At 41.1% G+C, this 27,994-nt stretch overlaps 1 protein-coding gene and 1 long non-coding RNA gene across 6 annotated transcripts in view; one reads left to right on the forward strand and one right to left on the reverse strand.

The window, feature by feature from the left end:
• LOC143988490 (uncharacterized) overlaps positions 1-8,836 on the forward strand; it is a 50,112-nt gene extending 41,276 nt beyond the window's left edge. Inside the window, exon 3 of the long non-coding RNA XR_013276872.1 lies at positions 8,067-8,836. This is a non-coding gene — a long non-coding RNA (uncharacterized LOC143988490). The remainder of the gene's footprint in view (positions 1-8,066) is intronic.
• KCNAB1 (potassium voltage-gated channel subfamily A regulatory beta subunit 1) overlaps positions 1-27,994 on the reverse strand; it is a 570,878-nt gene that overhangs the window by 195,697 nt on the left and 347,187 nt on the right. For all 5 annotated transcript variants that reach the window (XM_077488106.1, XM_077488103.1, XM_077488104.1 and 2 more), the window contains exon 2: positions 15,373-15,416. In XM_077488106.1, the coding sequence (XP_077344232.1) occupies positions 15,373-15,416 (44 nt within the window). The remainder of the gene's footprint in view (positions 1-15,372; positions 15,417-27,994) is intronic.

A 27,994-nucleotide genomic window follows, 5' to 3' on the forward strand; every position in this document is an offset into this window, starting at 1 on the left:
ATTTTACAAGTTCTGAATTAAAGTGCTGACTGCCATAATCTCTGGCTAGAGATTTGTTCAGCCTTGAAGTGCCCAGTTGCAAGTGGCTACTCTCTGGGTGGTACTAGAGACTTTGTTATGTCTGCAGTTCAAGGTGCCTGAGTTTCTTCACCCTTGCCCTCTGTTCCCATACGAGACTGTGTTGTTGGATGTTACCCCTGCAAAATAAAACCTTCCAAAAGGACTTTATTGGTGTCAGTGTCCTAAGTTGTTGGGTATCAACCCTGGAAACCCCTAGACGTGGAAGGACAAGCCAAGCGGAGGTAACCGGTAAGCCTAAAAAGTTAAGGCCGCCCTGCAAAGGGTTATGGCCGCTACATATATATATATATATATATATATATATATATATACAGTATACAATGGGGCAGACTGCATGGACCACTTGGTCTTTTTTCTGCCATCACTCTTCTATGTTTCTATGTTCTATGTTTCTATGCATTTTGAGGAATTCTCATGACCTTGTTAAATAAACCTGAGTGAAGCCCCTAAGTGAGGAATGTGCTGGCCAGTGTCCATCTACATTCTTAGCAAATATTTGCAGAAAGCAGTCTGTTTTGCTGTAGCATTGCATTTTATACACAGCACAATTAATGATAATGATACTATGCATCTTTGCTACCATGACAACATTTCATTCCCTTATTACCTCCTATTTTTGCTTGCATGTAATCATATTTATGAACACCTGTTTGGCATACACAACTGCCTGTCTATCTAAACATAATCATTATGTAATTTGTGATTAAACGTTTTTACACAATTGAGCTTGACATAAAAACATATACCCTAAGGCCTCATGCACACGAGACGCAGTTATGCAGTTGGACACTTTTTTCAACTGCCCCTGAACTCATTCAATGTTATCCTATGTGTCCATGCACACAGTCTCGTTTTTTGCTGTTTTTATGCAGTTGCGTTTAACCTCGTTTTTCCAGAAGCAAAAAAATGGGTTCAGACACAAACATTTCCAAGTTTCAGACGCAAAACGCGGCACCCGCGTTTAGCTGCGTTTGCGTTTATAAGCGTTTTTAAAGGAACCCAATTTTTTGGACCTAAAAACTCAGATATATGATCTGAGAATGACATTTTGCGACCCAAATTTGAGGGCCCATATCTTGGGGCCACTTATTGCCAGGAACCCCAAATTCGGTATGCAGACACGGTGAAACTAGCACTACAACATATCCAAATTTGAGGTTCCTATCACAAAGTGACCCCTAGATAGGAGGCCCCAAATTCAGGTCACAAAATGTCATGCACTTTTCTGCATCAGAGAATGACATTTTGTAACCCGACTTGTCGGGGTAGGTACGCAGCTGCACATATCCAACAGACATTCGCTGTCCCATCAACGGATGGGTCCAATATCGACGAGCTCTGACTCTGGACCTCTGGACGTTGCTGTCTCATCAAGAGCAACATCAGGAGCATTTCCTGACATATATTCAATATGGGATCCATTTCAAAATATATACCACAGAAAGAGAGGCAAATGCAAGTGTACAACTACTCTCTATGCTGCTGCTGCTCACTCTGATCAAAATAGCAGAAATAGTTAAAAAAAGATGCTTTGAGAGCTTGGGGAGGGTCTACATGATGTTATCTTTATAAACGCTTATAAACGCAAACACGGCTAAACGCGTCTAAACGCGGCATGCAAACGCGGCAAAACGTGCGTTTCTAAACACGCGTTTCAGCTTTTTTTGAGCAGAGTTTTCACCTGCGTCTCGTGTGCATGAGGCCTAAAGCCCCATGCACACGAGACGCTGTGTGTTCAGAGGCAGTTGGACACTTTTTTCAACTGCCCCTGAACTCATTCAATGTTATCCTATGTGTCCATGTACACAGTCTCGTTTTTTGCCGTTTTTATGTAGTTGCGTTTAACCATGGTTTTCCAGAAGTAAAAAAATGGGTTCAGACGCAAAAGTTTTCCATTTTTTAGACGCCAAACGTGGCTAAACACTGGTACCATGTTTAGCCGCGTTTGCGTTTATAAGCGTTTTTAAAGGTGCCCTATTTTTTTGACAATCCACAACTTGTGGCAGGTGATGTGGCAAGTGAAAATCCACAACTTGTGTCAGGTGACGTGGCAAGTGATGTGGCAAGTGGACAATCCACAACTTGTGTCAGGTGACGTGGCAAGTGACGTGGCAAGTGGACAATCCACAACTTGTGGCAGGTGACATGGGAAATGACGTTGGCAAGTGGACAATCCACAACTTGTGGCAAGTGGACAGTCCACAACTTGTGGCAGGTGACGTGGCAGGTAACATGGCAAGTGACACGCTAAATACAAGTACACTGCTGCTCTCACAGCTGCTGCTACTCACTCTGGTCTCACAAAATAGCTGAAATAGTTAAATAATACTGTTTTTTCAGCTTAATTTATGAGCTTAACTTATGAGGTTATCTTATATAAACGCTTCCAGATGCGGTTAAACACAACTAAACGTGGCATGCAAAGTCAGCAAAACGGGCGTCTCTAAACGGCAGTTTCAGCTTTTAAAAACATGTGTTCAGCAGAGTTTGCACCGCGTCTCATGTAATCCTAATTTCTCCTGTTGTCAGTGTTATTAATTGCTAGTATAGAGATGAGATGGAACATTTTAGAATGCTTTTCAACTGCAGACAATGTTCAATGAAGATGTCTCTTTTTGTATTGTAGTCAGATGCTGGGCTACAACAAAATGGAGAAGGAGACGATGCCGTTTATTCATCTCTCCTTCTACTGAGATACTGTATAGAGATGGGCTGAACACCCCCTGTTCGGTTTGCACCAGAACCCCATTAAAGTCTATAGAACCCAAACTTGAGAAATCAAAAGCCCCATTTTGAAGGCTTATATGCAAGTTGTTGGCCATAAAAAGGATACGGGGGGGGGGGGGGGTGTACGGGGACTGCCCTGGGGGGCATGTATCAATGCAAAATATTTTTTTAAATAGATTGTTTTTACAGGAGCAGTGGTTTTAATGATGTTTAACAATAAAAATAAAAATTCCTTTAAAAAAAAGTATCCCGAAAGGTCTGGTATGGATATTAAGGGGAACCCTGTGCCAAAACAAAATGGAGTGGGGTCCCACTCAAAATCCATACCAGACACTTATCTGAGCATGCAGTCTGGCAGGTCAGGAAAGGGGGGAATGAGTGAGTGTCTGAACCATCTTCTGAACCATACCAGACCACATGCCCTCAACATGCCCCTCCACCCCAAGGCATCTTGTCCCCATGTGGATGTGGACAAGGCCATCATCCCCACAACCCTGGTCGTTGGTTGTGGGGTTCCAAAGTCAGGGGGCTTATTGGAATCTGGAAGCCCCCTCTAACCCCTAGATCCCGCCCCCACCATGTGAATGATTATGGGGTAATTTAGTGTAAAAATAAATAAAAATAAGGGGCAGTTTTCGGCATTTCCTTTGTTTAAAAAAAAAACAGTGCCCCCCGATGTAAATCTGTTATCAATCAGGCTGCCGCTGCCACCACCGGACCCAAAAAAGAAAGAAAAAAATGCTCCACCATCAACTAAGACAAACTGCCGAATGCCTGACTTGCCATTTCACAGTTCTTATATAGATAAGGACGGGGCCACCTGGCAACATCACCTGGTGGCTCTGCGCTCTTGTAACATCACCGACCCAGCATGCACTGGTCAGTGATGTCACAATGGCGTTGGCATCATGACTGGCGATGGATTTACATTGGGGGGCACTGTTTTTTTATTTTTAATAAAGGAATTGTCAAAAACTGCCTCCTGTTTTATTTATTTTTACACTTTTTTGGTGAATGGGTAAGGCCCATACTCATTCACATGGAGGGGTGGGATCTGTGGGCCTCCTTGTTAAAGAAAGCTTCCAGATTCCAATAAGCCCCCTGCCTGCAGATCCCTACAACCACCGGCCAGGGTTGTGGGGATGAGGCCCTTGTTCTCATCAACATGGAGACAAGGTACAACCCCCCCTGCCCCAAAGCAACCCCCATGTTGAGGACATGTGGTCTGGTATGGTTCAGGCGAGGGTGGGGCACTTACCCCCCCACTTCCTGACCTGCCAGGCTGCATGCATTTTTTTCTTAAATTGTGGCATGGGGTTTCCCTTAAACTCTATACCAGGGGCCTGGTATAGATTGGGGGGGCCTCACACCATTTGTTTTTCACTTTTTTTATTGCCGGTAAAGTATTTATTATTATTCAGCTGCCAGCGGGGAACCCATTGACAGATGATGACCCATCGGTTGTTAAGGACACGGTGGCCGGCTTCCCGGCCCTGCTCCTTAACAATTAGCTATTCACTGCACCCTGTGCCGTGCACAATTCATTGCAGGGCATTCGGTTGAATGCCCTGCAAATTTGGGTGTTAGCCAAAAGGGCGAACAGGTGACGTTCGGGCTGAACTTTTGCTTGGCCTGAACAGTTCGCCCAATTCTACTGAGATACTGATGTTATGCTGCACCATTTTCCTCCTGCCAGCAAGGGGAGAGCTAAAGTAGCCAAGCAAGCCCATAGACTACTATGCAGAGTACTCAGACTCCTGAGAGTTGCAGTTTGAGATGGCAGATATATAATGAGAGAAATAAATTCCTTACACTACAGATCCCAACATGCACTGTGCAGTAGGAGGAGTGGAGAGATGATTTTTATTAAACAATATTGGGTGACAATATATTAAGTTTTCCTTTACTACCTGGTTTGGTGTCTTTTTTCTACCTGGCCTTTACTACTGTACCTGGTTTGGTGTCTGCTATAGCACTACTATTGGGTACCAAGTGTTACTTTCAGTGAATTCCTGTGATATTGTATGTTTTTACACTCAAACTGGTCTGTCAGAGGGGCCAAGGTTCTTGAGACGGTTGAGGCTATGGGGGTAGTGCTTCATTATGAAAAACAGGTTCAAAGATATTTCAGTAAGATTCAATGATATGCATTGTGCTGAATATTTTAGGTGTTACAAATTATACCAGTGTTTACCTTACCTATATACTGCCTATAACACAGAGGTGACACTGAAAACTATAGCACACTGATGATATGATTACATTATGTGTATGCCTTATAACTTTTTGACCTACTATAGCAGCTTGCATATGCTAACATTTGATTTAAATTCAAACATTCCCTACAGATAAAGGTAAAAAACTTGAATGAAAACACAAGAAAATGTGCTTTTTTAGTCATTTACTGTGAAATAAGTAGGTACACCCTTGGCTGTAGAAGCTGCCCTCTTTAAAAAAAAAAACACCACTTTGAGGCATTTTGCATAACTACAACATTATCTGACATTGACACAGTTCAATTTTTTGGTTTCCTTGTATGAACTGCCTTTGTCAAACCCCCCACAACATGTCAATGGGATTAAAATCAGGTCTTTGAATAGACCAGTTCATTCATTTTTTTTTACAAATGTCCCCCTTTCACATCAAGCATTTTTTTATATGATGCACAGTTCGTAGTCGACTCATTGACTACAAGTTGTCTAGACCGAAAAGTAGCAAAGCAACCCAAAACAATAACATTTTCAATCACTTTGCTTCACAGTTGGTATGAGGTTCTTCTCCTAAAATGCTATCTTCTGTTTGTGCCAAGCATGTCCACTGTCACTTTGGCTAAACAACTATATCATTGATTCATCAATCCACAGGATATTGTTCCAGACGATTTGGTAGTATAGGGGGCTATAGTGACTGGATTGGATCTTATATGGAGGTAAAGTGACAGGATTGGATAGTATAGGGAGCTATAGTGACAGGATTGGATAGTATAGGGTGCTATAGTGACAGGATTAGATAGTATATGGTGCTATAGTGACAGGATTGGATAGTATAGGGAGCTATAGTGACAGGATTGGGTAGTATAGGGAGCTATAGTGACAGGATTGGATAGAATAGGGAGCTATAGTGACAGGATTGGATAGTATAGGGTGCTATAGTGACAGGATTGGATAGTATATGGAGGTATAGTGACAGGATTGGATAGTATAGGGAGCTATAGTGGCAGGATTGGATAGTATAAGGTGAAATAGTGGCAGTTTAATGCTGTATGTAGTGACATGTGCACAGTCACTTACTGCATTCCTGGATACGGACACTCCCGGGCTGCTGTAGTCTCTCCTCCTCAGCCTTTATGAACAAGTGTTTGAGAGGAGTGGAGGAGGCAGCCACACCCCTGGCTCTGCACACCAACTTGGATTGCCTCAGGATACATTAAAGATCCCCGAGGGACGGTCTATCATGATCAAATGAGAGGGGAGTGTTACAGGCAGCCTCCCCAGCACCGCTGATGCTCCTGCTGGAACGATCCACTTGAAATCAGTATATGTTTACAAATCTGCAAGGGGACAGGGGAAGTGCATGGTCCCCCCAAGCAGCTGGGGCTGCTGCGCAGTGCCCAGGTGTGCCCACTCATTGAGACGGCCCTAGCTAAATGTTCCATATAGTAAACTTCATGTAAAATAGTTCACTTTAAGATAACATGATTGAAAATGACAAGGGGTATTGTTGTGCTTATAGCAAAAGACATTTAACCTCTGTATATTAAAAGCTTCTTTATAATAGGAGTTGTGAAAACGTAAAACAGACTTCCACAGAAGCTAATTCTAGTCCAATCTGTGGATTGCTTCAAAACGGGTTGGATATTTTTTATTTTTCTTCATTTTTTATTCTTTACCATCACCATGAAAAATAAAAAATAAACTGTTTCAAAACAAACTTGATGTCTTTCTTTTTTATTTTCAACATCAATGGGAAATTATAATAAGCAAATTCACACTTAGTACAAGTTTTAGGTAATACAATTTATATGGCAATCTCATGTAGGTATCTTGCTATTATTGGTAAGTAGAAAAAAACAGGTCAGGTATTACTAATAGAAATAAATTGCTATCGGTGTGTAACTTTAGGTCTACTTTGCATTGTGATAATTGTGATGAATGCAAAATTAATTAATGACTATTATTATTTATGAGAAATAACACTGTAGATTATTGATCCAGTGAATATTTTATTGCCTTAAAGTAGAACTAAAGGCAAAACCTTCTTTTCATTGTCTATGGAGCAAAAGAGTTATAAGCCCTGTCATTTTTTGCCATCTGTTTCCTATTATGCCGCGTACACTCGATCGGAATTCTCGTCGGAAAAAACTCTGATAGTTTTTCAGACGGAATTCCGACGGAATTCGGCTGAAGCTGTCTTGCCTACACACAGTCACATCAAATTCCGATCGTTTATAACGCGGTGACATACCACACGTACGACGGCACTATGAAAAGGAAGTTCAATAGCCAGTAGCCAATAGCTTCCGTCTCGTAGTTGAATCTGAGCATGCGTGATTTTTGGCGTGTCGGAATTGCATACACACGATCGGAATTACCGATAGAAAGTTTTTCCGTCGGGAAAATTGAGAACATGCTATCAATTTTTGGCTGGCGGAAATTCGGACAGCTAAATTCCGATGGAGCATACACATGGTTGAATTTTCCGATGAAAAGCTCTCATCTGTCCTTTTCTGGATGGAATTCCGATCGTGTGTATGCGGCATTAGAGAGAGTTCCCTTCACTTCCTGTCCCATAGCCAACACAGGAAATTACAGAAAATCCCTGCAAAGTGAGGAAATCTGTCACCAGGATCACCAGAACTGGTTCCCCCGATTTGAGGATTTCCACTCTCATTTTGTTCTGATGACAACCCACAATTCTTTTTTTTCCTTTCGCCTTCATTTCTGGTAATAACAGTAAATAGGACAGAGAGAGAGGTTGAATCTCCCTAATGTAGACACAGACAGTAATACAAAATTGACAGTTCTAATTCCTCTACACTCTATCTTAAACTGGCAAAACATTTTGCCTTTAGTTATATTTTAAGGTATTGGAATTTAGTTTTTTTCTTTTATATAAAAAAATATAGCCTAATCTTGCAGAGTTAAGTTCATAAGTGTGGTATATTGGCTTTAAATGGCAAGATCTCAGTGCTAGGTAGCTTATGCAATGACAATGCTCATGTACACATGTAAGTAAACATTTTTTATTCCATCTTGTAGGGTTGGTTGAGGGCCCTGACAGTGTACGGTGCTACAATGAAGGACTACAATGCCAAGATTGCAAGAAATATTGTTGGAGAGTCTTCTTCCATAAAACACTATCGTACTGATGATTTTTTGGGGAGATACTGCTGGAGGTGGTCTATTTGGTGCAGCATTGTCACCCCAAGTAGTGAAACCCAATGCTTAACTATTAACCCCTAGTACAATACCTAACTTTAACATAATTTATAACCTTAATCTCGAACTAAGATATTATTCAAATCCATACTAACCTTCTCATCACTGATTGATCTTTTCTTGTCCTGGGATCGAATTGGCCTGGTCCATAAGAAACAAATTCACTGTATGTCCATAGCTATTCAGGGCACTAGTTCTGGAGCCTATGTAAGCACAGCAAAGACTCTGCTCCTTTTTTAGACTGCTGTTTGTATTTTAGAAGTCTGTCCCTAGGTATTTGAATGGTTCTATAAATATTATCATCGCTATGTGTGGATTATTCCCTTAGATTATGACCATCAATCCAACTCTCAGACATCATTGTTCTGCAAAGCAACAGGTCACCAAGCTTACCTCGGGTGGAATATTTTTCTTTCTAAACAAATATAAATCTGCTGTTTACAGTCAAGCTCTAACGTATATCTGTATATCCTCAACCCCCGAAGGACAGGAAAAGCTCTGTTCACTTATATATCATTATGCACCAATGGTACCGCATAAGCACAGTCTGCTAAATAAAACATTTCCAGATTTGCTTTTTCTCTGATAAAGACAGTCTTCTGATTTATGGAAAATAATAGTAAAGAGTTGTATCTAATCCAATTGGAACTGACATGTTTTAGCACACAGACACCTTACACACATACCAAATACAAATGCTCTCTGTGGTTGATTTACTAGAACTGGAGATTGCAAAATATGGTAGAGATGTGCATGGTAGCCAATCAGCTTCTAACTTCAGTTTGTTCAATTAAGCTTTTAGCTTTTTCAAAGAAACCTGGAAGCTGTTTGGCTACCATGCACAGCTGCACCTGCACTCTTCAGTTTTAGTAAATCAACCCCACATTGTGCAATTATATACCAGATCAATTGTACCTTTTCACATGTAATTTAACATATAACTAAGGGCAAAACCTTTTTTTTTTTTTTTTTGATAGAGTGTTTTTGTTGCTGTCTCTTCCTCTCATTAGAGAGATTCACCCTCTAGTTGTCCTGTTCACTCTTACCAACAAAAGTGAAGATAAAAGAAAAATCCCACATTTTAGTCTGTCCCCAAAATAAAGGTGAAATCTTCCAATAGGGACATTAGTTCTGGTGGTCTGGAGGGCCCCAATGGATTCTATTAATTTGCAGGCATTTCCTCACACTTCCTGTTTTGGCTATGGGACAGGAAGTTAAAGAAAATCTCCCCAGTGGGGCACAGATGGCAAAAAAATAAAAAAAAATTTGAAGCTGTTATAACTGCAGAGGGTGGGCCAATTCAATATTGAACCCTACGGACTAAGACTGGGATGTCATTAAAGTTCACGTGCGTGTAAATGCATACGCCCCAATACTTTTGGTATTATAGTGTATCTTTAAACATATGGGGACAGTTCTTTTTGAGGTTTTCCTACACTACATGTCATAAGTATAAATATGTTCATTTCAAATTTTTTATGTATGATCCGAGTTTGTCATTCTTTTCAAAACAGTACTATACAGCCAAGCAAAATCATCCAACACTAAGCATGATTATATGTATCTAAGGTCAATGCAGGAAACTTATTGGACAATTTAGAATTAACTAGGGTGATTAGGGGTTAAATATGGGGTTAAATAACTATAAAAACATTTTTTTTATCAACATACACCTGCATCTTCTGCAAGTATAAGATCACAATATAGGCTAATTTATTTGTGTTGTAATCTTGTGAGCTGCTATGTATATCAGGCAAATAGCTGCCAGCATCCTAACACACTCCTTTTGAAATGTGTATAAATACCAATTGTCTAAATAGAGCAGCGCTAATCCTTGGATTAGTAAAAAAAAATAGATTAACTCATTTCTAAATCAAGGATTAGTGCTGCACTATTTAGACAATTAAGATCATAATATATACCTTGGATATAAACTGACTGAGGGTGTAGAAGTATAGTTTAGTAACTTTCGGTACAGTTCCATTGTGTGATCATGGGACCTGCTTATTTAAGCCGGAGCCTCTAATTGGTTATGTTATGGTTGTTATGGAATATTAACAGTACTGCAAAATTCTTATATAACTAAACATTGCAAAGTGCAACAGCTATACATAAAGGAGTTGATTTAATATTCCGTTCATTTAGCAAGGGAAGTTACATTTTGCAAGAGCTTTAGCTCCAAACTTAGTAAATGTTGTGAAGTTTCACTTTGCTTTCAATAGGTTTTTATTGAAATAACAATGAAATACATAACAACAGCAGATCTGTGCTCAAAGTGATAGCTGACAACAATGAGTTTCACATAGATAGAGAGCAAAGCATAAGGTTTGCTAAATCAAGTCTAGTATAGTTGAGATGACTAAGGTAGGCATACAAACTGGTATACAAAGAGTATCACGAGAGATATCTGCAGGGGTACATAGCAACACTTGGGATTAAGAATCCATAATACTAACAGCTAAACAGTAGTGGAAGACCACTCATGTCCGACACCCCAAATGGGATCACACTGTGTCGGACACCTGAAGGTTCAGACCCAAAAAAAAAACAAAGAAAAAATAATACCATAAGCCTGCAAATAACCTATCAACTGGTCTAGGTAGGAAAAAAACAAAAAAAAAAAAACCCTTTGCCTAAGCGAGTGAAAATAACTCGTATCAGATTGAAGTTTCACTTTGTAAAGAATTACTTGCAAGGAAAATATTTGTGCTTGCACATGATTGGATGATGGAAGCCACTAAGCTCTGCGTCAAATCCCCTTACAAAAGTGCAACTTCCCTTGCAAAGTGAACAGTCTATTTGACTTTAGCAAATCAACCTGAAAGTACACTGTCAAGCCCCATACAAACTATGAGATTTTCTTCAGATTTTTGTCTTCAGATTTACCAAAACCATGTAGTGCAAGGGCCTGCCTGATTGCATACAAACTGAAACTCCTAAGGTTTTTACCTCATATTATATGGTTTGGGTAAATCTGAAGGAAAAAATCAGCAGAAAATCTGATGCGTGTGTGGGGGGCTTTAGAGTTTTTTTTTTTACTGTGATGTCAGATCAGTAAGGGATCAATTCTTATTGGCTATTTTCTTGACATAGTTACTGCTTTGCATTTTCTTACCAAAAAAAAGTTCAGTGAGTTTTCATACCTTACAATGAACCTAATGAGGTAGGTAAAAAAGAATTTAAAGTTTTTAGTTTTGAATAGATTCGATTAGGTAAAACTTTGGTAATTTTTGCTATGCTCTGTTAGAGAGATTTCTTTTTAATTCCTATCCTGAGGATACAAAAGATTGAATATAGTAGAAAACACCTGCAGTAATTCACCGAGGTGGTGAGCGGCCAGTGCACTTGCTTGTAGTGTCTTCCTAGCACTCAAGCAAACATGCAGATAAAAGAAAGCCGGCATTGTGATCTTCCACAATGAATATATTTATTAATCCAGGTGTGGTACAGAATAATGCAGGGCTTATGCATTTCAGCGTGCAGCCTTAGTAAAGGCTAAGGCTACACGCCAAAATACGTAAGCCCTGTATTATTCTGTACCACAACTGGATTAATAAATGTATTAATTGGGGAAGATCGAGCTGCCAGCTTTTTTTTTATCTACAAAAGATTGAAGCTGGCAATACACCAAATTGGCCAGTTTAGCAGGGACCGGACAAATTTCCATCAGTATGTGGCAGTCCCTGCTTGACTGAAGTCAATCGGGGGACATGTTGGAAAAGGTTTCTCAATCAAGATGTGTTTCTCAATTAAGAAACATTTTCCATGTCCCTCAATCAACTTCGGTCAAGCAGGGACTGACACACACTGATGGAAATTGGGCCGGCCCCTGCTAAACTGGGCACATTTCGAACAGGGGCTATAGCCGTTGATCAATGTATTCTGTCCCAATGGGAAGGGAGGAATCAGTTTTTTTTTTAGTTTTTTATTTCAACCCACTGGCTGAAATAAAATAAAAAACTAACAGTGTATGACCAGTTTTAGGCAGACTTTTTACCCCGCTATGCCCCAATCTATGGCAACAGCATACTTTTTCACCAATTTTTTGTGCCAAGGAGTGAGAGAGGCAGTTTTGAAGAAAGACCTCTACCCCAGTCATCACTTACATTGACAGTACCTTGTAACTTTCAGGGCACAAAGAAAGAAACAGCAGCTGGTAACTGGCCTGTGTGAAACATATGGTAGCAGTAAGAAAATACATGCCACTTTACAGACACTAGGATAAATATAACTGTGTCATCTATGTGCCAGTATTTGAGACCCAAAAATAGATGCTGACCCGAAATGATGCTTGAAAAAATGGTGTTTCAACGGAAAAAACATTGTCAGGAGGTTTACAGTTTACTGCAATCTTATTCAAAGTCAAATACCTGTAAGTGTTACAAATTGCTACGTGCTCATGCAAATAACATGAAGTGTATCCGATGCTAGGTCTGCTTTGGCATAATAAAAAATCTCACTGAGGCTCAATCCTCATTAACAAGTAAGTCTTTTTTATTTCCAACAATATACTTTAACAACCCTAATATAGATTAAGCAAGAATTGTGAGTATGATTGTTATCCACTGTATTAAAGCAAATAGCTTCAAAATTTCCAATAGACTGCATGGTAGGACATGAATGGCGCACCATAATTAAGATGTTTAAGAATTTCGATAGTTGACTTCTATTATGGAAAACAACTAGAAATAATGAATGCAGGTGCACCCTTCTGTGCTAACAGTAAAGGTAGCTGTTCTAATTTCTCTATTCATGTAACATTTTCATGTGTTTTAATTGCTGATAATTAAAAAAAAAATTGAATTCACTAAGACCAGAGCAGACAGAATCTGGAGCAGTTTTTCATTTTCAAAGTAGCACTATAAGAAAAACTTTTATTTTTATTTTGGATAGAGTAAGAGAGGGTTATAATCATACTTACAATCTAGATGAATGTATATTTTGTTTTTATACAGCCCAAAGCTCTCCTTTAAAGTGGTTGTAAACCCTTACAAACCACTTTGACCTACAGGTAAGCCTAGATTAAGGCTTACCTGTAGGTCGAAGAAATATCTCCTAAACCTATACAGTTTAGGGGATATTTGCCCGAAGACAGGCACCAGGCACACAGCGGCGGCAGGCGCACTGAGCGCGGCATTTCCAACAACGGAGCTGCCGCGCGTGTCGGCTACCGTGCGCATGCGCGGGAGTGACGTCATCGCGGCTCCGCCTAATGACAGCGGGGAGCTGTGAGACCCCACCGAAAAGATGGATGCGCCAGACTACAGGGGACAGCGGTGACTTCACTGGCTCCTGTGTCAGGTAAGTGACACGTAATGGGCTACTATGCGATGCATAGTGATCCATTATGCTTTGCCTTTGCAGGGAATGAAAGAGGAAGTAAACTCATCAGGGTTTACTTCCTCTTTAAAGAATGTGTTTAATTTTCTATTCCCAACTGAAATGCTAGAGCCGCACTGCATAACATGCAGGAATGTCATATGGGGCAACTAAGGGAACAGGAAGCACAGGACTTCGCAACACTAAAAATAGAGCATGCACAAAGAGCGCCGTAAGTGACTGAAGTTTAGCCGACATAAAATTCTGAATAAGGACGCAATTTTCACTGTCAGGATCACCAGATAACCATTTTCTACTGATCTATTTTAGGGTTTCATGACACTTTAATATTTCAAAATATATATATTTTGATTCTGGTCATGTAGATAAAAAATATTGCATATTATTATTTTGTATTTTCCTAATAATCCGCAGCCACATAGGTTAATGATTCAGAGCAGTGATTCGTTACAGTGACCCATCCCTTATCAGATGTCTTTTCCTAGATTTCAGTCAAAGAAGTCTCGAAGCAGGCAGCATCTGCCCTGCTGTCTACTTAGGTAATCCATCGTACTCTAGGAATTACATGGTTACATAGTTGGTAAGGTTGAAAAAAGACACCAGTCCATCCAGTTCAACCTGTGGTGTGTGTGTGCTTGTGTTTATGTCAATAGTACATTGTATATCCCTCTATGTTGTGATCGTTAAGGTGTCCATCTAATTGTTTTTTGAAACTATCAATGCTCCCTACTGATACCGCTGCTTGTAGAAGATAACTCCACATCCTTACCGTTCTGACAGTAAAGAACCCCCTAAGTAGTTTAAGGTTAAACCACTTCTCATCCAATTTCAGTGAATGCCAACCCGTCTTTTTAAACTTCCTTTCCCTGAAAACTTTTTTCCCCCTATGCTAGGGTCAATATTATGGTATTTGTATATCGCTATCATATCCCCTCTCAAGCATCTCCTTTCCAGAGAGAATAAGTTCAATGCTTGTAGTCTTTCCCCATAGCTGAGATCTTCAAGTCCCTTTATTAGCTTTGTTGCCCTTCTCTGGACTCTCGCCCGTTCCAGCACATCCTTCTTGAGGACTGGTGACCAGAACTGGATGGCGTACTCAAGATGCGGCCGGACCAGAGTCTTGTAGAGTGGGAGAATTATCGTTTTATCTCTGGAGTTAATCCCCTTTTTAATACATGCCAATTGTTTGTCACTTATTAAAGTTTCTGTCAAAAAGGTTAGAAAAAAACCAAATGTGTGACAAATTCGGTCTTGTGTACGCGGCATAATACCCAGCAGCATCAGCATTTCTCTAATGTCTCTAGAATACTTTGCTGAAACAGGATTTTGTTCATGTAATTGAATAGATTGTTTCATTTGCATTGTCTAATTCACCTGCATGGTTTCTTGTAATGGAATTCAACTGTAACTAATTAGAAAATGATTCCAAATACCATAATCTAGATTTACTAAATACCACAATTGTGGTTAAATACATAGGAGCTGCCTTTATGATGTCAAATAAAAATGAAACGTCTCTTTGCAATACATGAGTATTTGAGGTAGTAAATGATAGTGGAATCAGTGCTAATTAATCATATAAATAGAAGGTTTTAACTTTGGCAAAGTGCATAAAATGAATTGATAATTTTACTGCATGGGAAGATGTAAGTAGAAGTGGAATATTAATCAGGGACAGCAAATGCTTATTCAAACGGAAAATGACTATACACTTTCCAGCAGTATATCTGTAAAGTGTTGTTTCACATTGTATTAATATTATTATGCTTAATATAATAGGGCTTACCGAGTCCTAGGCAAGACACTCTGAGTCCAGATTTTCCAAGATTCCTGCAGGTAAACCAAGAGAAAAATGTTACCCATTCAGCACATAAACCATAATCACCTTGATCATTAACAATTCCAGTCTTCTGATAATGTTGTACAGAATATGCATCATAGCCCAGATGACATACTTTTATGGCACTGACTTTTAATTTAGCAGCTCCAGCATTTGCCAAAAAAGATAATTAACAATATATCTGAACTGCTTTGCATTCTAGTAAGCTATGAAGTTCCTAATATTTTAAAGGGTCAGTCCAGCAAAAACTGATATTTAGTTGTTATATTCTGGAAACAGTTTCTTATATGTCTCAGACGCTGTTGGTGAGACATTTGTGCTTCCTGGGTCTGCAAGCCTTCCCGCTGAAATGTACAAAGGTGGGCAGAAACACCAAAACTCCCAGGTGTGCAGGCATACATTCACCTCTTATGGCATATACATTTTACTACTGGAGCATCTAGACCTATAATGCCCCGTACACACGAGAGGGATTAAGTCTGACAGACCTCCAAAGGAGTTCCGCCGGAGTTCCGCCGGAGTTCCGACGGAGTTCTGGCGGACTTTTCGACCGAACGGACTTGACCACACACCATCACACCAAACTCCGACGGAGTCGAACGTGATGACGTACGACTGGATTCGACGTAGGAAGTTCCTAGACAGTAGCCAATAGCTGCCCTAGCGTCGGTTTTAGTCCGTCGGAGTAGCACACACACGAGCGGATTTTTCAAAGGGGACCGGGTCCGGCGGAGTTCCGTCGGGAAAATTTAAAGCATGCTTCATTTCTAAAGTCCGTCAGACTTTAGCTTCGCTAAAGTCCGTTGCAGCCCACACACGATCGGATAGTCCGCCGGACTCAGTCCGTCGGAGTTTGGATGTCGAAAAGTCCGCTCGTGTGTACGGGGCATAAGAAGTCAAAAACTACTACGGTACCTGGAAAGCAATTTTATTGTACTGTAAGAAGTTGATCTCACCCACTGTTCACTGTTTGCCATCTGGTCAACTCCGCTCTGCCTAAATTAATATAAGCTAATTTACATAGGCAGGCAGACAGGCAGGCAAGCAGGCAGGGCTGTCTTAATAGCACCATGGGTCCCTGGGCAAAGTAATGCACCGGGGCCCCTACCAGTAAGATAGCAGTCTGAGGTGTGCACGTAGTGTACTGAAGCAAAAACTGGGTGTGGCTAAATTATACAAAATATTGGGCGTGGCTTTTTAGTCTGATTAGAAACAACAAATAAATGCTAGCAGGGGATTATCCTAAATTCAAGGCTGTACTGGAATACTATAAAAAAAAATAGTGTCTGCCTTCGACTGCCTGGTCACACTTTTCAAGACTAGGCAGTGGTGCAGTGCTTCTCCTCCTCCCTGCTGACAGAAGTAGCAAGTGATGCTGCTGTTATTTCTCCTCTCAGCCTATAGTGGCAGAGCCTAATTCAAGATCATCATGGGGCCCCCATACACCTAGGGCAGTGCTCATGCTTTAAGATGGCCCTGCGGGCAGGGCTTGCCCAAAAAAAAAAAATTAAATATGGCAGCAATGGCTGGTTGCTTCTGTATCTCAGGTTGAAGACCTATCTATATCTCACCAAGCTACTTGATGTTGTAACTCTTATGTTGGTCTGCCTTATTGGGGGTGTAACTTATACTGCATACACATGATCAGACTATCCGGCGGACTTAGTCTGGCAGACAAACCGTCCTCTGGGACTGTGACATCATAATGGGCGGGGACATCACCCGGTGACCCCGCCCATTGTCCCTATATAAATCACTGCGCAACACAACCCTGTCATTACGGCCAGAGACAGCGTCGAGTCAACATCTCAAGGAAAAAGAAGAGAAGGCGGTGAAGACAGCGGCCACAGAAGACCGGGCCACCGCCAGTAAAAGAGCTGGAAGAAGGAGCGGAGGCCCGGCAAGAAGAACTGAAGAGAGGGACAAGACCCCCGAAGTCGGAAGAAGACCCCTGGACGGCAGCGGCGACGACGAAGAAGAAAGCCGGGCTCCTCCACTAGTGAAAGAGGTAGTAAAAGAGCAGAAGATAGCGGAAGAATCCGGCAAGAAGACCCCCCAAGACGGAAAAAGACCACCGGAGCTGTGCAATAAATTATTTTAAACCCTTGTGTTTTGTTTGTTTTTAAAAAAAAATTTTCACCAGGTGAATGGGTAGGGGTACATTGTACCCCATACTCATTCACATAGGGTGGGGACTGGTATCCGGGGGCCCCCTTATTAAAGGGGGCTCCTGGATTCCGATAAGCCCCCCGCCCACAGACCCCGACAGGAGGGGGGGCGCTCGCTCTTCCCCTCCCCCTTTCCTGACCAGCAGGGCTGCGTGCTCGGATAAGGGTCTTATGTTGGCCTTGGGGGGGACCCCCATGCCGTTTTTTCAGCATAGGACTTCCCCTTTAAGTCCATACCAGGTGACGGGGCCGCGTTCAAAATGAAGGACTTTCCTCCATGTGCGGGAATGTCCGTTAATTTCAACTAGCACTCACACGGCCGGATGGTCCGCTACTTTCTAAGTCTGCCGGACTTTTGAGGGGAAAAAGTCAGCCAGAGCCCACACACGGGCGGATTGTCCGGCGGATAGTTTGATCCTGTGTACGCAGCATGAGAATTGTTTGCTAATGACCATATCTATATGAGTGATAATCTGTATCTTGCTTAGGGGGGGAAGAGAAAAAGGGAGGTGTGATTGTGTGTGTGTGTGTTTTGTTTTCGTCTGTTTTATGTTTTAATACCACATTTGGATACTGTAAACACAGATTACTCTAAGGGCCGGTTCACACAGCGAGGCGAGGCGAGGCGACACGGCTCGCCTCGCCTCGCTCCCGCAAGTCGCCCCCGTTCTGTACAATGGAACCGTTCTGAGAGGAGCGACTCGAGTCGCTCCGAATCAGAAAAAAGGTTCCTGTACTACTTCAGGGCGACTTCGGGGGCGACTTGCATTGACTTCTATACAGAAGTCCTCTGCAAGTCGCCGCTGAGCTCCCCGCAGGTCGCGGCGAGGTAAGTCGGAGACGCCTCGCCGCGCCTCGCTGTGTGAACCGGCCCTTAATATAATACAATTGGCAGCTGACCCATGTAGGCTCTGCATAGCCATTTGGACAGCTATCACATGCCTGTACTTCTCATGGTATTATGTTTTGTATATAATGTTTTCAATTAATATGTAAAAATAAACACATTTAAAATAAAAGAACATAATCCATTTAAATGGACTGGCTCTTTAAAAAAATAAAGCAGCCTACAGACACACAGTTCAGACAGCCTGATGACAACATAGCACACGCTTACCCTCTTTTATCCACATGATTGGATCACGTGGGCTTGTAGCAATAAGGGGTGGTGGTGAAGTGATCTTTTTAAATTTCTTTTAAATAAAAGTATGGGAAAAGTTTTTTTGGCCATACGTCTCTTTTGTTGGTCGACTGAGTACAACTATTTCACCTTCCTAAGACCCAATGATTTAGCTGATATTTTCCACTAACAGTTGATGGGAAGGAGCAGCTCCATATTTGGAAGCCAATATTGTCATCCTGACAATATTGTTGAGATACTCACTGCCGTCTGATTGACAGCCTGCTATGCCTTTCAGTATAGGTCTGAAAATCGGAGCCAGCCACTCCCACCCCCTCCCCAGCCTTTACATTTCACACTTATCCCTTAATGTGAAAATAAATAAATAAATAAATAAAAGTGGAAATAATATGGAGATTGTTGGATGTAAGGCCAAAATGTAATATAATGTGAACCTCCAAAAAAGTAATTTTTTCATGCTTGCTGAGATCTACATGAGTCCCAGTATATTTGTTTGCTATTGAAATTGAAGTGATGCTTTTACTTTATTAATTACATACAGGAGACCAATAATGTTTACAGTTTATTTATTTTAAATTAGATGTGCTTTGGCACTGAGAATAACATGCTATAAGCCTGAGCTAATCATGCTGTTAAAAGAATATCACACAAAGCAAAGCACTCCCGCTAATATACCATTACAATACAAAAAGAAATATCTTGCTATGTTATTACTAGTAGACTTCTGAGACAAAAGAGCTTGCACAGAAAACTCTTCCATTATGAAAGGAAAGGAAAGAAAAAGACATGTAATTTAAATTGGGAAAAGTAGAGAACAAACCTATTCCGCTGTGAATTGTGAATGGAGACATTTTGTAGAAAGAAATAATTGAACCTGACAGAGGTTATGTCAGATCAGTGAGTAAACCAGGGATATTGATTGATGTTTTTCTATGACATAATGAAGTAAAAGTAGAGATGGTGGAAACGATATTAGATGTGAGCTTAGAGCCAACATAAACTCCCATCCTTCTTCTCTTTAAATTAATTTCTATTCCAATTCATATCTGCTTTTTTCCTGACAGAATTACACAAGAGATGTAAAGTGGCAATGACTTTCCAGAGGCAAGTTCTTGGGATGGATTTCAGCCCCCTGCATCCTTGGCAACGACAACCCCTTGAATTCACATTAATGTGCATTGCCCTGTGGCTCCTGCAAGTCTTTCATACTTATAGCTTAGAGTTCAGCAATGAAGAGTGCTCGAAGCAAGGTGATTGGCTTGCAACTTTTAGGTCAGTTGCTTTCAGCAACATATGTTCAGCATGTTTTTCTAAAGCTTATCTACATCAGCTCTCTGTAAGTTAACTAATACTGGCGGGTTCAGCTGTTCAAAGATACTAAAGTAATATGAATATATATATATATATAACCTGTGCTGTTCACTAGAATGTTGCCGGTAAGACCCAATGTAGGAAAAGATATCTCGTAAGTACTCAGTAATTAGCAGCAACCAAGTCAATTCTGTACTGTTACAAAGATTTATGATACTGTATATCAACAGGGCTCCAGATATGACTCTAAACTAGACCCCTTTGTCATCCACATATCTTCCAGTTAACATTATTCACTTTACAGGAATAATAATGGCAACTATGGTGATTATAAAGAAAAATCTGTAACTTCCAGGTATACAGTAGATTTCCCACAGTGAGCAGTTACTGTATAGCTTACCAAGAATATTCCCCATAGGTGTGCTTACTGATAGCAGAGACTATTGGAAGCAGAACACTTTGTACATAGCACCTATACTGCCCCTACACTGCATGCTGGTTTATCAAGATGGTTAAGTGCACCAATGCTTCTTAACGGGTCCCAACTATAGTCGGTAGAAGGATACAGAAGAATACAATAATATAAAGCCATTCTACAAAGCCCCGACTTTCTTTATCCTACTACTTTATAAATGGTACTTCCATCCAGTTATCCTAGGCCTAGCATAGTCTCCCTTAATGCACTTTGGTAGTGTAGTCTCCTGAAAGCAGTAAACCTATTGACATCATTGTCCATTGCTTCACTCTCACTCACTGAGAGTGCAGGAAGGGAAAGAGCTCATCCCAGCTCCATAGACGTCAATGAGGAAAGAAGAGAAGTCCCAGGAGCTGCACATCACGCAAAACACTCATGTGAAGAGTAGAAGGAGCCTCGGCCTAGACTCTATCCAAGCCACACTCTCGACAAGTTTCGCCCCACCCACGGGGCTTAGTCATGGGAAACATACATAAAATTGACAATGTGACATAAATAAATCCATTTCAGTCCAATAATATACAACATTTCTTAGAAAAAGGCCATCCCTATTTCCACCACAGAAAAAATACTTTTCACTAAAGTGGACTGCTCAGTGAACAATGCCTCTTCACAACGTATACCACCACTGTGCAAAAAGTGCTTGCAATGCAGCTTACATTTTTAGGACCTCTTATGACATCTACTCATCAGGTTAATTCCACATCTCCTGCTCCAAAACACACCGCTTAGTTCAGTTATCATTAGGCTAAATCTCTGAGTGCTCCAACTAGAAATTAAGGAACTTTGCCTTTTCAAAGAAGCTTCCATATTGCAAACTCTGTTACATTCCTGCTTGGGAGTGGCAGTCGGGGATAGACAATTTTTAAAGGTCAGAATTGCAACAATGGATGCCATGAATTGTGCACATTTCCATTAAAACATGTGGTGGTGGCTGTCACGTGTATGTAAAGGGTTGACTGCTCAGTTAAACTGCTGTCAGTGATGATTGCTCTCAGTCTGCTGATGCTTAGATTGTTGCCTGGTGAGCTGGAAAATCTCTTCACATGGTTAGAGTGTAATTGTCTCAGCATGTACTAAATTTCTTTTGCCATTACATAACTGAGCTTATGCAAAAATCTGAATCCTCTATTGCACAAAATTATAAAGGCATGGGCACTTTGAATATGAATATTCACCTTGAGATCAGCCAAGTGTTTCCCTGTCAACTTCGTCACGTCACACATTGTTCTCTAGTTTCTGAATGTGCATAGCAGTTATCAGATAAGACAGCCCTGTATTTTTATTTAAGGAGCTTATTTGTCACTCTTAAGACTTTCAGGAGCTGGAGCAGGTTATTATTATTATTATTATTATTATTCAGGATTTATATAGCGCCAACAGTTTGCGCAGCGCTTTACAATATGAGGGCAGACAGTACACTTACAATACAAATCAATACAGGAGGGATCAGAGGGCCCTGCTCGTTAGAGCTTACAATCTAGAAGGGAGGGTCAAGTTGAAACAAAAGGTAATAACTGTGGGGGATGAGCTGATGGAGAAAATGAAAATACAATTAGGTGTGGGTGGGGTAGGCTTCTCTGAAGAGAAGTGTTTTCAGGGATCGTCTAAAAGCTAATAAAGTAGGAGATAAGCGGACAGATAGGGGTAAGGCATTCCATAGGATTGGGGAGGCTTTGGAAAAGTCCTGGAGGCGAGTATGGGAGGAGGTGATGAGGGAGCTAGAGAGCAGGAGGTCTTGAGAGGAACGAAGAGGACGAGAAGGTTGGTATTTAGAGACTAAGCTAGTGATGTAGCTGGGGGCAGAGTTGTGGATGGCTTTGTATGTAATTGTTAGTATTTTGAATTTAATTCTTTGGTTGAGCGGAAGCCAGTGGAGGGATTGACAGAGAGGAGTAGCAGACACCGAGCGATTGGTAAGGTGGATGAGTCTGGCAGCGGCATTCATAATGGATTGAAGAGGTGATAGACTATGTAGAGGTAAGCCAATGAGAAGGGAGTTGCAGTAGTCAAGGCGAGAGATGACAAGCGAGTGAATTAAGAGCTTTGTTGTCTCATTGGTTAGAAAGGGGCGTATTTTGGCGATGTTGCGGAGGTTGAGGCGGCAGGATTTGGACAGTGATTGGATGTGTTGCTTGAAGGAGAGTTCAGAGTCCAGGACTACACCTAGAACCTTGGCATGAGGGGATGGGCTTATGGTTGTGCCATCAATTTTGACAGTGAGATTAGGGGAAGGGGCATATGGGGGAGGAAAAATTATAAGTTCGGTTTTGGATAGATTGATTTTGAGGAAGTGGTGTGACATCCAGACTGATATATCTGATAGTAAATTAGTGATACGTGAGGAGACAGAGGGAGTGAGCTGAGGGGTAGAGAAATAGATTTGGGTGTCGTCAGCATAGAGGTGGTATTGGAAGCCGTGGGAGGCTATCAGTTGACCCAGGGAGGAGGTATAGATTGAAAATAGGAGTGGTCCAAGTACAGAACCTTGGGGGACCCCAACAGAGAAAGGAAGAGGGGAGGAGGAAGTAGAGTTGTAAGAAACGCTAAAGGTGCGGTTGGATAAGTAGGAAGAGAACCATCGTAGAGTGCGGTCACGGAGACCAAAGGTGTGGAGTTTTTTGAGAAGGAGGGGGTGGTCAACCGTATCAAAGGCAGCAGAGAGGTCCAGGAGGAGGAGTACAGAATAATGTCGTTTGGTTTTGGCCGTTAGTAGATCGTTTGTTAGTTTTAGGAGAGCAGTTTCTGTGGAGTGTTGAGGACGAAATCCAGACTGAAGGGGATCAAGAAGGCTATTATCAGCAAGGTGGTCACTCAGTCGGTTGTAAACCAGACGTTCGAGTAGTTTGGATAAAAAGGGGAGCAAGGAGATGGGGCGTAGGTTGTTTGGATTGGATGGGTCCAGTGAGGGTTTTTTAAGTATGGGTTTGACAAGTGCATGTTTTAGAGAGTTGGGGAAGATGCCAGAAGAGAGGGAGAGATTGAAGATGTGAGTTAGAGAGTGTAGCATAGAGTCAGAGGGTGAACGCAGCATTTGTGAGGGAACAGGATCCAGAGGGCAGGTGGTAAGGTGGACATTACCAAGTAGTTTAGCAACTTCGTCTATAGTGGTGGGGTTGAAAGAGGGAAGTAATGATTGTGCCTGTGGGCATGATGTGTAAAGCGTGGAGGGTATCAGAACAGTAGAAATCTCCACCCGAATTGTATCAATCTTCTGTTTGAAGTGGTTAGCAATCTCCTGGGCAGTGAGTGAGTTGGCGGGTGGAGGCGGTGGAGGACGAAGTAGAGAGTTGAAAGTAGAGAAGAGTTGACGGGGACAGGATGATAGGTTGCTGATGAGAGTGATAAAATAGTTCTGCTTGGCAGAGAGGAGGCTAGAATTGTAATTTTGGAGGGCAGATTTGTATTGGTTGAAATCTCTCTGAGACTTGGTCTTGCGCCACAGGCGCTCATGAGCACGACTACGTTTTTTCAGACTTCTAGTGGCATCTGTTTGCCAAGGTTGAAGGGGTCGGGGCTTGATTCTGTGTGTAGAGAGGGGGGCCAGTGAGTCCAGAGAGGCCAGAAGTGAAGTGTTGTAGACAGAAGTGGCTAGGTTGGTGCAGGATAGGGGTGAGATTTTGTCGTAGAGGTTGTCAATAGCAGAGTAGAGAAGAGAAGGCTTGAGATGACGTAGGTTTCTGCGGGTAACTTTAATGCGGTTGGAGGGAGAGGGGGTGAAGGAGAGGGAGAGGGTGAAACTAATAAGGTGGTGATCAGAGAGAGGGAATGGATAGTTAGAGAGGTTGCATGGAGTGCAAAGGTGAGAGAAAACGAGGTCAAGGATATTGCCTTCGGAGTGAGTAGGATCATGTATCCACTGTTTCAGGTCAAAGGAGGAGGTTAGGCTGAGAAGTTTGAAAGTGGCAGGAGTGTCAGTATTAATAGGGATGTTGAAGTCCCCGAGAATGATTGTGGGGATTTCAGAAGAAAGAAAGTAGGGTAGCCAGGCAGAGAAGTCATCAAGAAATGTTGATACTGGTCCAGGGGGCGTGTAGATCACGGCTATTCTTAAAGAAATTGGAGTGAAGAGACGAATGCAGTGTGCTTCGAAAGAGGAGAGTGACAGAGAGGGAGGTGGCTGAAGTACCTGGAAGGTGCTATATGGGGCTAGAAGGATTCCAACACCTCCTCCTTTATGTCCATTGGATCTGGGGGAGTGAGTCCAGAGAAGACCACCATGGGATAGGGCCGCAGAAGATGCAGTGTCTGATTCGTGGAGCCAGGTTTCGGTGATGGCGAGTAGGTTAAATGAGTTGGTGATAAAGATGTCATGTAGAGAGGTGAGTTTGTTGCAGACAGAGCGGGAGTTCCAAAGGGCACAAGAGAAAGGGAGTCTGGTCTTGGGAAGAATTGAAATGGGAACTAAATTGTGTTGATTGCGGCTGCTGCCAGAGGGTGCAGGGTGATGGGTACAGTTTAATGATGGAGGTCCAGGGTTTGGGGATATATCTCCAGAGGTTAGGAGAAGCAGGAGGGTAAGGGAGGTAATATGGGAGTGGGATTTATATGAAGGGACATGCCCCAGGGTTTTTGAGATTTTTAGTGTGTGTGGATTTAGAATTAGGAGGAGTTGGTGGGTGCAGTAATAAGGAGAGGACAGAAGTGAGGGTGATATATATATGCTGTGGGGGGGAGAAGTGGGGCAGAGTTGAGATAATTTTAGTATAGAGGACAGAGCTGTCAGAAGGAGTAGTAGAGAATGCATGTTATAAGGAGAAAGTGCTAAAGGGTTAAAACTAGGTCACCTGCTGTCTTTGTGGTGTTTTTCAAAGTATTTTCTAGTGTACCTTCGCTTTGTGCATTCGCTGAAGTGCAGAGTCAGAAGTGCTTTCACTTATTGAAATCCCCCCACTTGGCGAAAGACCCCCAGTTGCAAGTGTGCCCCCAGCAATAGCTTCCCCCAAAGTGAAGCTTAGCTTTATACTGATAGGGGTGGGGTGGGGGTGGATTTCAATTATCAATCAGGAGGTAATAAAGCTTGGATGGTTAACAGGGCTAAATTCTAACTTCAGAAACAGGCTAGCAAGAGGGCACTAAAGTTAGAGGGGCCATCATTTTGGGTAAGACAAGGAAGATAATAAAGCATTGTAATGTGGACAGGGCTACAGACTGTTGAGCAAAAACAACATACCAGCATTTTTAAAGACAAACATGAAAAGCAGATAGCAGTGTTTGAGTTTTTGGGTGGAGATGGTTCAGTTAGCACATACCAGCATTTTTAAAGACAAACATGAAAAGCAGATAGCAGTGTTTCAGTTTTTGGGTGGAGATGGTTCAGTTAGCACATACCAGCATTTTTAAAGACAAACATGAAAAGCAGATAGCAGTGTTTCAGTTTTTGGGTGGACAACTAGGTTAACAACTATCATACTTCTGATGACCTTTGCAGTCTGACTGGTTATCTTTCTTTCAAAAGCAGCTAGCATCATTGGTACACTGTATGGTGCTAACGTACTAAAGCAATTATTTTCACTCTAGAATGGGTTCACCTTTGGTTTTTCGTTTTATTTGTACATTTTTGTTTTACTTTTTTTTTATATATATATATATATATATATATATATATATATATATATATATATATATATATATATATATATATATATATAGATCTATGGTTGTCCCAAGCATGTTTGAATCCACTTACTGTTACAACTTACGACTGGCTCACTACCTCTGCTGGAAGTCTATTCTACTCTTTCAGTAAAATAATACTCTCTATGATTAGTTTGAACTTTCCTTCTGCTACTTTGAGGTCATGTCCCCGTGTTCTTGATCTTGGCTTCATCATGAAAATACTCCCGTCCTGAACTTATTCACCTCCTTGATGTATTCAAAGGTTTCAGTCCTGTCTCCCCTTTCCATTCTTTCCTCCAGACTGTATATATTAAGTTTCTGAAGTCTCTTCTGATATTTTTTTACTTGTCAGACCTTTCACCATTTTTGTTTTGACTTTTCTCTTATCAATATCATGTCAGTGAGGTCCCCAAAGCTGGACACAGTATTCTAAATGAGGTCTCACTAAAGATCTATATAGGGGAATCGGGATCTCCTTTCTGCTGCAGATGACCCCTCTAGTAATACATCCTATGACCCTATTCATTTTTCCCACTGCCTGGTCACACTGTTTGCTCATTTTGCAATCATCTGAAAGTACCCCCACATTTTTTTCCTCTGTAGTGTTGACCAACACTGTACCCCTAATATTGTACTCTGTCAAGGGATTATTTTTCCCTAGGTGCATTATTTTACATTTGGAAACACTGAACTGCAGTCACACCGTCAGCGACATCCAGCCTCAAATCTTTGTGTCATCAGCAAAAAGACACAAGGACCGAGGCTGTTCCTGCCATGAGGCAATGTGAGAATTTTGCCCGGATGTCATCCTCTATTTAGTCCAGTGAATCTCAAAGTTCTAATCTTCCGCCTGTTGGTCAAGTCAAGAGATAACTACATTCTTTGCTCATATACTGTACCACATGATTCGTACAACAGACAAAGTTTATAGATAAAGCTGATGCAGCATTTAAAATGTAATTTAAACGCACTCATACTCTACAACAACCATAATGAGTTAAGGCTGTATAATGTGTACACAAATGTTTTGCATGCCATGTTTTATTTATTTCATATCTGCAGGTGAAAATTACAGGTAGTATTTAAATGATGTTACTGCAAGCACATATGCTCAGTAGGGTGTTTATATAGCCAAGTTTCTCAGGAGCACTGTGCTGCAGCACCAATATGAGATGTATGAATCATGTATGTATCATGAATAATTAAGATATATATATATATATATATATATATATATATATATATATATATATATATATATATATATATATATATATATATATATACAGTCAGTCTAGTATATATATATATATATATATATATATATATATATATATACACTATACATTCAGTGTTTACGCAGTCAGTCAGGCAGTGTATTAAAAAAATAAAAATAAAATATATATATATATATATATATATATATATATATATATATATATATACAGTCCGGCTATATCTACAGGTGTATTCTGTGGTGTACTGTTTCTAATACACTTCAGGCGGTGTATTAATGTATATATACAGTCTCATATATATATATATATATATATATACACACACACACACACATACTCTGCATACAGTGTAGCCTATATCTACAGTGCATTCGGTGGCGTACTGTTTCTAATACACTTCAGGCGATGTACACAGTATCTAATACAGTGTGTACAGTTTCTACTACACTTCCAGTGGTGCACACAGTATACAATACAGTGCAGCCATAGTACAGTTTCTAATACAGTGCAGGTGATGTACACAGTATCTAATACAGTGTTTACAGTTTCTACTACACTTCTGGTGGTGTACACAGTACACAATACAGTGCAGCCGTAGTACAGTTTCTAATACAGT

The sequence above is a fragment of the Lithobates pipiens genome, unplaced genomic scaffold, assembly GCF_037356315.1.
Source record: "Lithobates pipiens isolate NorthernLeopardFrog02 unplaced genomic scaffold, aLitPip1_a1.2 Scaffold_18, whole genome shotgun sequence".
Lineage (NCBI taxonomy): Eukaryota > Metazoa > Chordata > Amphibia > Anura > Ranidae > Lithobates > Lithobates pipiens.